The sequence below is a fragment of the Lotus japonicus genome, chromosome 1 (assembly GCF_012489685.1).
Source record: "Lotus japonicus ecotype B-129 chromosome 1, LjGifu_v1.2".
NCBI lineage: Eukaryota > Viridiplantae > Streptophyta > Magnoliopsida > Fabales > Fabaceae > Lotus > Lotus japonicus.
This window is the reverse complement of record NC_080041.1, coordinates 135,235,451-135,246,856: the sequence shown is the minus strand read 5'-3', so window position 1 is coordinate 135,246,856 and position 11,406 is coordinate 135,235,451. Positions and strand designations below refer to the sequence as shown.

At 36.8% G+C, this 11,406-nt stretch overlaps 2 protein-coding genes and 1 pseudogene across 2 annotated transcripts; 2 read left to right on the top strand and 1 right to left on the bottom strand.

Annotated features, from left to right (window-relative positions):
* Positions 1–2,717, top strand: LOC130731270 (probable aldo-keto reductase 1). The gene is made up of 7 exons (XM_057583501.1): positions 1–164; positions 258–425; positions 664–867; positions 987–1,159; positions 1,773–1,869; positions 1,948–2,101; positions 2,333–2,717. The coding sequence occupies exons 1-7, from the start codon at positions 120–122 to the stop codon at positions 2,509–2,511; spliced, it is 1,020 nt and encodes a 339-aa protein (XP_057439484.1). The 5' UTR covers positions 1–119; the 3' UTR covers positions 2,512–2,717.
* Positions 2,718–2,853: 136 nt separating this feature from the next.
* LOC130731269 (probable aldo-keto reductase 1) lies at positions 2,854–6,813 on the top strand (annotated as a pseudogene).
* A 480-nt stretch (positions 6,814–7,293) lies between these two features.
* On the bottom strand, positions 7,294–10,284 carry LOC130731267 (hydroxycinnamoyltransferase-like). Its single transcript, XM_057583500.1, has 2 exons — positions 9,762–10,284; positions 7,294–8,578 (listed from the first exon to the last, which is right to left on the bottom strand). Exons 1-2 carry the CDS (start codon positions 10,179–10,181, stop codon positions 7,643–7,645), a joined length of 1,356 nt encoding a protein of 451 aa, XP_057439483.1. The 5' UTR covers positions 10,182–10,284; the 3' UTR covers positions 7,294–7,642.
* Positions 10,285–11,406: the final 1,122 nt, after the last annotated feature.

Below are 11,406 nucleotides of genomic sequence, written 5' to 3'. Positions count from 1 at the left end.
ATGCTTCCCTAGTGCGTTAGGTTCACCTACCAAACCACACCAACAAACAAACATTTGAAGAGGAAAAGAAGGGAGAGTGAGAGAGCTGGAACATTGGAGAGGAAAAGAGAAGCACAAAAATGGGTGAGATTCCACGAGTGAAGCTTGGAAGCCAAGGCCTTGAGGTAAGTTAAGTCCATTGAAATCATCATTTTGAGTTGATTCCTTATTGTGTGAATGATTTGATTTTTCAATTTCTGGTTTTGACTGTGTTGTAGGTTTCCAAGTTGGGATTTGGGTGCATGGGCCTCACTGGAGTGTATAACTCTCCTCTTCCTGAAGAAGATGGCATCTCCTTGATCAAGTATGCTTTCAGCAAAGGGATCACCTTCTTTGACACATCAGATGTTTATGGCCCTCATGTCAATGAAGTTTTGGTTGGAAAGGTACTTTAACTGTAATACTATCAGTAACTGATCTCGTTCAATTTCTTTCAGTTTTTAAAATAGAACGATAATTGGAAAATTATTTGTGCACATATGCACAATGTAGACACCGGATTGAGAAAGGAACAAAAGAGAGAAGTAAAAAGTGTGGTGTCTGTGAGGTGTCTATATTGTTTGGGTGTCTAAATATCATTACTGTAATGATGTGATCTAAAATACATAACATTTGAACTCTCAGGCACTCAAGGACTTGCCTCGAGATCAAGTTCAGATTGCCACAAAGTTTGGAATTGTCAAATTTGATTCTGGTAATGTTATAGTGAATGGTACCCCTGAATATGTTCGATCCTGTTGTGAGGCTAGCCTTCAGCGTCTTGGGGTGCAATACATTGATCTCTATTATCAGCACCGGATTGACACCTCTGTTCCCATTGAGGACACTGTGAGTAATGTCCCCATGAAACTTTTCTTTTTTTACTTGTCTTCTGGGTTTGGGACAATTTGGTATTTTGGTTGGTAGCTTTGTTTGTCTGTTTTTGATTTGCTGTTTTTTAATCACAGATGGGTGAGCTTAAGAAGTTGGTCCAAGAGGGAAAGATAAAGTACATAGGATTATCTGAAGCTAGTTCTGGTACAATCAGGAGGGCACATGCTGTTCATCCCATTGCAGCTGTGCAAATGGAATGGTCCATTTGGACTCGTGAAATTGAGGAAGATATTGTTCCGGTTTGCAGGTATATACATGTCTAGGATGTAATTACAGAATTTGCTATCCTAGCTTATTAGTTTCCTACTTCCTGGTCAACCTTTGAGTTTGAGTTTCTTAAAAGCCCTACCTTATAGGATTATTAGTGTAAATTGTGATTGTGGATACCCCATGAACTATTATTTCACTGAAAAATTAGACTGATTGTGAGGTCACTAGTATTTCTTCAGGAAAGAGTTAAGCCATTTGTTTTTATCCAAAGAAAACAACAATCTAGCTAGTGCATGACTCAAGTTGGATAGCTCCCAAAAAACTTAAAGGAAAACATGTAAGGTATCTATTATTGAATGGTTTCAACTTTCAACACCTTTATTTTTTGTCTGTCTTCTCTAATCTATTTATATTTTTCATCTTGATAAATTTGTTGAGTGTTGAGGCAACAAGCCAACATGCCCTTTTTCTTTTGTGATATCTTTCAAGCGAATAAAATTGTTTGACTTCTAGAGATGCAATTATGTTTACTTGCTTAAACTGAAACTTTATGATTTGTGTGTAAGCGACCAAGTTATTTCGCTTCCTGATTTTGCTTTTCCATGTCCTTTGGAATTCTTCATTAAATGGCTTTGGTAACAATTTTGCAGGGAACTTGGGATTGGAATAGTACCATACAGTCCCCTTGGCCGTGGATTTTTCGGTGGCAAGGCTGTCATAGAAAGTGTACCAGCAAATAGTTTCCTGGTATGGACTTAATCCTTTGTTTCTAATGAATATTTTGCTATTGCTTGTTCATTGTTGATCAACATCTCTTTTCACCAGGCACTCCAACCAAGGTTACAAGGGGAGAACTTTGACAAGAACAAGATTTTTTATCATAGGCTAGTGAAGTTGGCAGAGAAGCATGGATGTACATCTTCCCAACTTGCTCTTGCGTGGATGTTTCATCAAGGAGATGACGTGGTACCCATCCCTGGTGAGTGATTTCACAGTTTTCAACCTGCACCAAATTTGTTATCTGCGAAGCATATTCACGAGTATAATTTGAATGTAATCAACAATTCAAGTGTTCTCTGAACATATATATGAAATTATGAACCCTCTTCCCTTCATCTTAAGCTCATAACATACTAGAAAATTGAGAGTCCTTTCAATTGTGAATTTTTTTGCTTGTAGATAACATTTCTGCAACTCTCATGTATTGTAGGAACAACTAAGATAAAAAATCTTGATAGTAACATCAGTTCATTGGAAGTGAAGCTCAGCGAAGATGATTTGAAGGAAATCGAAGATGCAATGGCAGTATCTGAGGTGGTAGGGGAGCGAACTACTGATGCATTTGTTAAATGTTCATGGAAATTTGCTGACACTCCGGCAAAAGCATAGCTAGATACCAGTTAGGCACTAATCTAGTCTCCGGCAAGATTAATCGGCATCTGAATAAAACTATTACCTTGTGTGGTGTGCTTTAGCTATGTACATGTTATGCAATCACATGATGAGATAGATTAAGTTTGATTTGAATCCAAGATTTCCACATCATTGTTACCAGCCAATTTGCTTAATCACAGTTGGATTAATGTTTCCCTGTTTGTTTTCTTTGTCTCGAGTGAGCTGAACTTGTGAGCTAAGATGTCTAATGCCATGCCTTTCTTTTATAATCCCTCTGTTTCTACTTAAAATATTTGTAGATTAAGATTTTAAGGACTGAAAAGTGCGCAAATACTGTTAATTATAGAAAAACTATTAACCACTATGGTCCCAAATCTTTAAGTGATCACAGCTTTGCCTTTGAACTCCAGGCTTAGCAGTAAAAATCATCACTAAAATTTGCTTCCTCCTACACATGAGTTAGGTTCACCCTCCGACGACATTGGGGAAGATGACGGTGATTGTTTCCTATGATAGTAGCATATAGATCAAAAAGTTGATTCTCTGATAAGAGACAAATTGTTTCAAGGGAATCTGACTCTCTATAGCCTAGGTAGATGGCTAATAGTTTGATTTGAAGTTCGAACTTGAGTGATCACATCCTTACGGAGGTCTAGTTTACCTAACACTAGACCAACACATTTTTTGTGGCTGATAATTTGTTTCATGTTTGAGTAATTTTTACATAACACGGTCTTCATTGACACATTCAATCAAATTGGAAGATAATATTAAAAAAAGTTCAACTCGAATTTTGAAATTTTTTTCCCGGTGAGTCCAGGGTATCCATTGCTAATAACATTAACTAATCTCTTCATCGGGATGTTCGCGCTAAGCGGGAAACGACTGACCACGAAATGCGCTACATTTCAATATCTTTTTATTACTAATAGTTTTAATATATCTTGGATTTTGATTTTGATTGATAGGTTTCTCTTATCAATGTTTTGCAACTTGCAAGTGACAATTCACATTCACAATGGCAACTTTCTTGCAATTGATGCCTTCCCCGCCTCTTTTACAAGATAGAACATGGTAGCTATAGCCAAAAAAAATCCTACTAAAACTTCCTCCCAATTTAATAATCTAAAAAATGCTTTAAAATATTTTCCGTTGTATTCATTTGAATATTAATTTGGAAACATTGCCACGTAAGAATAAACATCCCAATAAAAAGTATTAAAAAAAGTCAATTAAGATTATTTTTTTCATTACGAGTTAAATTTTTAGTTAGTTACTGCTGACTCAGCAGTTTGTTAGTTCAGTTGAGTGGTTAGTTAGTTAGTTAGTTAGTAAGAATTTCATTTTGTATTTACATTTCACTTTGCATGTACGTTTCATTTCAGAAATTCTCTTCAAACTTATTGCCTTCATTCACAAGAAACATTTCAACTTTGAAGAAGAGGAACACAGAATCACAAGAATGGGTGAGTATGTTGAAGTGAATCTTGGAAGTCAAGGCTTCAAGGTAAGTTGAAAATTGAAATCATCACTTTGAGTAGTAGCTTAGTTTCCTTGTTGTGGTGTCAATGGTTGAGTTTTTCAGTGTCTGGTATGGTTTCTTGATTGCAATGCAGACTTCCAGGTTGGGATTTGGGTGCATGGGCCTCACTGGATTGTTCAATAAGTCTCCTCTTCCGGAAGAGGATGCTATCTCCTTGATTGAGAACGCTTTCGAAAAAGGGATCAGCTTGTTCGACACTGCAGATTTTTATGGCCCCCATGTCAATGAAATCTTGGTTGGGAAGGTACTTTCTTTAACTATAACTCTATCACTATCAGTAACTGTTGATGATGAGATGAATAGATGATCCCTTTCAATTTTTAATATGGAATGTTAGAAACAATCAACAATGTAGAACACATACTTAACATTTGAAGTACTCTCAGGCGATCAAGAACTTGCCTCGAGATGATGTTCATATTGCCACAAAGTTTGGGATTGTCGGAATCGAATCTGGTGAGGTTATTGTGAATTGGTACCCCTGAATATGTTCGATCCTGCTGTGAGGCTAGCCTCGAACGCCTTGGAGAGGTGTACATTGATCTCTATTATGTGCACCGCATTGACACCAATGTACCCATTGAGGACACTGTGAGTAATTAATGCCCCCATGAAAGAAATTCTTTATTCTTTATTTTACTTGTCTTTTGAGTTTTGAACAATTTGGTCTGTACTTGGTAGCTGTGTGTGTGTGTGTCTGTCTGTCTTTGATTTGCGGCGGTTTTCTTTGAATCATAGATGGAGGAGCTTCACAAGTTGGTCATGGAAGGAAACATTAATTACGTAGGATTATGTGAAGCTAGTCCTGAAACAATCAGGAGGGCACATGCTGTTCATCCCATTACTGCTGTACAAATGGAGTGGTCCCTTTGGAGTCGTGAATATGAGCAAGATCTTGTTCCACTTTGCAGGTACATAGTACATACATGTCCAGAATTTGCTATCCTATGTTGACTAATGTGCTGATAGTGATACTAAATTACTAAGTAGAGTATAATTGTTACTAATGTTAGTGGAGATACTTAGTGCTAGAGTGGATTGATTAAGTGAACATTAAGTAACTAGTTGTGATTTTTTTATAATAGTAAGTCACTTATCATGCTATAGCCTATAAGTACATGTTTATGTGATGCAGATATTAACAGAGAAATACAAAAGAATTCAGCCACACTTTCCCTTACTCTAATTTTCTGCTAAATTATGAAGTAGATGTACTCTTCTATATATTTTGCCTTTAGTTGAGTGATTTAGTTTCTATTATTACCACCTCTATAATACCACCAACATTCTAGCTGATTAGTTTCCTACTTCCTAGTCAACATTTGAGTTGAGTCAGTAGGAAATCTCAAGTTTTGTTTTGACAGTTTTGACTGTGAGGTCACTAGCATATGAAGCAGCATTGCTCTCAAATAACTTGAACATGTAAAGCATCTATTGTAGAGTGGTTTCTACACCTTTCTTTTTGATCTGTCTTCTTTGTAATCTATTTATATTTTTCAACTTCATATAATAGTTGAGACAGCTGAAAATGGTTCCTTGAATCATTGGGTTTTATACATCTTTGGTTGTTTCACAAATGGCAACAACATGCCCTTTTTTTCTGTGATATCTTTCAAGTGAAGAAAGTTGTTTGACTTCTAGAGGTGCACTTCTGAACAAATTTACTAGGTAAAATTGGAATTTTGTGATTTGTATATAGGAGACCAAGTTCTTTCTTTCATTTCCTGACTCAGTGCTTTTCTGCGTCCTTCACGATTCTTCATTAAATGGCTTTGGTGACAAGTGACAACACTTGCAGGGAACTTGGTATTGGAATAGTACCATACTGTCCTCTTGGCCATGGATTTTTCGGTGGCAAGGCTGTCTTGGAATGTATACCTAGAACCAGTATGCTGGTATGGACTTAATCCTTTGTTTCCAATGAAAATTTTGCTTGTTCATTGTTCACCAACATCTCTTTTCACCAGACAGTCAATAAAAGGTTTAAAGGGGAGAACACCTTGTACAAGAACAGGATTTTCTATTCTCGGCTAGTGAAGTTGGCAGAGAAGTATCAATGCACATCTTAACAACTTGCTCTAGCATGGATCCATCGTCAAGTTCAAGGTCAAGGTCGACGTCAAGGGCATCGTGTGATACCAATCCCTGGTGAGTGATTTTACAATTTTTCAACCTGCATCAAATTTGGTATCTGTGAAGCACTTTCACTAGTATAATTTGAATGTACAGAAAAGGGGGAGGTAATAGTATCTAGTAGAATCAATCTGTTGTGATGATTGACGAGTACTATGTGAAATGATTTGAAAAAGTATATTTTATGAAAAACTCCACCCATGTTGTGTCATAGCCGGTCCAAAGCCCGGATAAAGGAAGAAGGTTGTGTTAGGCATGTGGCAGCCAATGTAAAACAAACTTATCTCTAACATTTCTGCAACTCTCATGTATTGTAGGAACAACTAAGATAGAACATCTTCATAGTAATGACGACTCATTAAAAGTGAGGCTCCGCGAAGATGATTTGAAGGAAATTGCAGCTGCAATGTGTGAGGTAGTGGCAGGGGAGCGAATTACTGATGCATTTTTTAGACGCTCATGGAAATTTGCTGACACTCCGCCGGCAAGAACATTGGATTTGTTGTCTAATTTTGCTGACACTCCGCCGGCAAGAACATTGGATTTGTTGTCAAATTTTGCTGACACTCCGCCGGCAAGAACATTGGATTTGTTGTCTAATTTTGGGTGAAATTATTGCATCTGAATAAAACTATTACTGTGTTGCGTGCTTAGCTATGTACATGTTATGCTCTCAAATGATGATATAGAGAAAGTTTGATTTGAATCCAAGATTTCCATATCATAGTTACCAGCCATTTTGCTTAATCACAGTTGGATAATGCTTCCCTGTCTGTTTTCAATTGCTATGCCTTTCTTTTATATTTCCTGTGTTTCAACTAAAATATTTGTAGATTAAAATCTTATATAAGGAATAAAAGGTACTTAAGCACTTTTAATAATACAAAAACCATTAACCATTATGGTCCCAACTCTTTAAGTGATCTCAGCTTTGAGCTCCAGGCTTAGCTGTAAAAGTCATCACTGAAATTCACTTCCTCCAACACATGATCTAGGTTGGCGCTTCAAAGGACATTGGAGAAGAAGACTAAGAAGATTTTCTATGATAGTAGGAGTAGCATGTACTAGATCAGAAGTTATTTAAATAACACAAAAAACCATGCAATTTAAATAAATGATTTTATTTATAAAAAATAATAAATAAAACGAAACTCCACATTAAAAAAACCACTCCAGTATGCAGTAGTACACATATGGTGCTTAAAACTATAGGTACAGATATTTTATCCCACACCTACACAATTTTCACCATCTGTTTGAAAATTAATCAATCTCATCACAGTGTTACCTTGCATTGTGATCCTTTCAATTTCAGCAACTTGTAGGAAGCATTATACTCTTCTTCTGGTCAGAAATCACCATCAAATAGCTGGCATGAACATCATAGATCAGAGAGAGTCAAACAAGACACCAAAATTTAATTTCTCCACAGATCAATTCAACCAACAATCAATGTTCTGCCCCACAACCAGCAAGGATCACAGTTGGCTCCAGCTGCAATATCGCTTCATCCTTGCTTAGTTCAGCAAGTTCTTCCTCCGGAAGCATCACCTTCACCGTTCTTGCAAGCCCTCCTTCTGAGGAAGGCATCACCATGATCAAACCTTCACCCTCCACCTTCCCCATGTGACAAGAAACATGAACTGGCTTCTCATTATTGCTAAACATTGCTGCATACAGCAACGACGACTCTGCCTCCACCATGTGTTCCATGGAAACACAAGTTAACTCAGGCCCATACATGCAACTAGGCGATCTAAACTTCCCTCCTGATTCCTTTTGCGTCTCGAACCGTTCTATGGAAGACCAGATTTCTTCCTCTGCTAGCCCTGCCAAGTGACTATGTACTGCACTAGCTATGTCTCCTAAGTCACCACTCTCCATGTCTTCAACAGAAAGTGTGGAAAAATGTAACGCGTTACCGAAGTATCCTATAGGAAGGGATGGCTTCAGGAGCTTCCTGAAGTCTGTGCAAATCGATAGAGAATAATGAGATTGATCATGGTTTTTCGGAGGCTTCAAGCGAGCAATACGAGTCCAAAATAGAGCCGAAAGGAAGTCAAATGGGGTGGCATTGGGACATGTTTCATGGATATTGAAGAGGCATTGTTTGATTATTGAACTGGAAAACTTAAAAGTGGTTGAGGCCATGTTTGTTGAAGAGGGTGTTTGTGTTTGTGCTTGTGGGGGTGACATGGTTGTTGTTGCTGCTGGAGAATTTGTGTGAGGCTTTGGAAGTGGATTGAAGAAAGGAGGGTGAGTGATGGGTTTTTGCCGGTGAGTTTCAGTCCATGAATTGAAGAATGATGCTGCGCAGGTTAGATCAGCAAGCATGTGGTTACAGCTTAGTCCTATTGCAAGACCTCCATCTTTGAAGCTGTTTATCTGCAAAATCCATGAAACTATTAGATCTACCTTATCACCATTATCACTGAATTTATATATGTAGACATAATTATGAAAGAAACCACATTTCTAAAAGTGACCAATTAACTTTCTTTCCATGTGCCTGATAAACTCAATTGTGTAGTCTAATTAAACTCTGTTAGAATTGGATGAACAATTTCTAGTACTTGTGTTTGGATTGAATTATGCTGCATGCGTAAAACTCAACAATCAGTAGGTGAATCAAGAACCAAAAAAAATTGAAAATTATGAGAAAATTGTTTGTGATCCGCAGTTATTCCTACACTCATACCGTCAAAACATGTGCATTGTTTGATCAAAGATCAGTTGGCTCATATACTTCATCAAGATCGGTCAGTCAAGATTAACTTTAAGATTTGAACCATCAAAATGTTATTGAATCAATGCACCTCTATTTTGCGCCAAGCATTTTCATAAGAATACAAAACGAAATTGGGCAGACCAAACAAAAAGAAACTAAGCATGTGTTTGTTGGAAAAAGGAAAGTGCTAGATTGTGTAGTACAAAACAGTTTAGAAGAGATTTGGACGAAAATATGGGTAAACATTTTTATCATTTTATCAGATTTAACACATTTATTTTCAAACAAATCGGCAACAGGACATTTTATTTTTACTGGCTCAATACAACCTAGATTGATTTCCATTTTATGCAAAAAATTCCTTAATATTGAATATTTCCCAAAAAAAGATAAAACAAGAAACGAGAACATAATAAATGATGCATCACACAGTTGTCAATACTCAATAATGAGTAACATAATGTAACCAAAAAATAATGAGTAATATAGTAATAATTTGTCAAGCTACTACTAGCAAATAATTTGTTGCTAGTAACTGAGTTTACTTACCGTTAATCAGTTTTGCTTAGTGTTAAGTAGTAGTTAGTGATTATTTAGGAGGTTAGAGTTTCTGTTACACCCTCATTATCAGTTAACAACCTTTAGGTATAAAGTCACTGTATCGATTCGATTCTTTTATCAGAATCAATTCCAAAACTAAAGACTATTCGCACCTCTCTTCAGAATTGATTTTGTCTTTTTCGAAATCAATCGTAGAAAATATCCAAACATGCATACCAAGCAATATTAATTGAAATTGAGCTTAATCAAATTGCTCGATCAAAAGCAAAATGCACAAACCTGAATTCGAAAGGGCGACCAAGTGCTGGGATCATCGGGCATATGATCCCAAGCGATTAGTCGCGCCTGCTCCGAAGCCGACGCAGATTGTAACCACTCACTAAGAGTAGTATCCACATTGGCCTTGATGACCCGAACACCAGCATCATTGCACCTCACTTCCCAGTTCCCATCTCCATCTCGAGCCAACCGACCGGTCATCGTCGGGTACTCCGTGAGAACCTCACACAGTGACTCCCTCAACGAGTCCAGTTCAAACGACTCCAGCAAGTTGTCCTCGTTCTCGTAGTAGAACACGATGTGAAGTGAGTGGAAACCCATGGCATGGTCCATTGCCGACAAGGTATGGGTCATACCTGACCGGACTGGTTTGCTGGAAACCGCCGTGAGTTTTGAGAAAACGGTTACCCTGGACGACATGGTTCTAGTTCTAGTTCTAGTTCTGGTTCTACTAGGACGGAAGAAACAAAGAAGGTACAATTTGTTTTGTATTGTTTTGTTTTGATTTGATGAAGTTAATTATCATTAGCGTTTGCATATATACATGGAGAATGAACGTCGACATTGAATTCTGTTGACGGTTGAGAATTAAAGAAGACGGTGGAGGTTGGTAGTTGTATTTATGTCTCATGAGACATTTGGTACGTACTCATGTTTCACTGATCACAAACCTTCCACCTACTACTACTAGTACTAGTACGTGTAGGAATTCTAATATTCCAACTTCATTATGTTCACACGCTCCTCCTTCCCTCCTTAAAACTTAAAACGGTGGTGGCTATTATGTTAACATTATATTTATTCATTGATATATTGAAATTTATGTCGATTTCACTGAAAATATGAATCTCACCATTTCTGGTTCAATGAGACACGTGTGTATTTCAATGAACTCATAACGCAGTGATAAAATAAAAATGATAAAGTGAGTGTTGCGATTGCAAACACTCCTCATATACATATGTAAAAATCACCAATATATATTGATGCATATGTAGTATTAGACTATTAAGTATTAACTATTAATACAATACAAGGATATTAAACGATTGAGGTTAAGCTATTGAAATGACTAAATTACCCGTTTGTAAAGCTTAATTCCATTGTCTGCTTGTCTGCCAAGCAAATGCCATTCATGCCTCTTCTTCTTCCATAAATCTCTTACGTAATTTTTTTTTTCGATAAGCAATTTCTCACGATTAAGTGGGTTAAAAATTTCACTTATCTTAAATATTACTAATAAGAGAAAATGGGAGGTGCACTGACAGTGTAAACGTGTTTTACACATGGTTCAATTGATTTTCACCACATCAGCAATTTATTAATTTACTAATTAAAATTAAAAAGATTTTTAACCACTTAGTTATATGTGACATAATGTGATTGAACGCTAGTATAAGACTTATTTACACTAACGGTGCATATCAATTAATCTCTATTAATAATTTATATAGGACTAGGATGATTTAATTAAGTTTTTTATCATTTAGATAACTCCGCATGAAAATATAAAACCAATTGTATAAAATGAAGGTGTAGGGAGCAAAATCTCCCCTTTTCTCTCGTCTTTGCCTTTTTCCATTGTTTTTCAAAAGTGAATACAAGCGGCAGACATTAGTCTCCTTGAGGTGACATTCATTCTTAT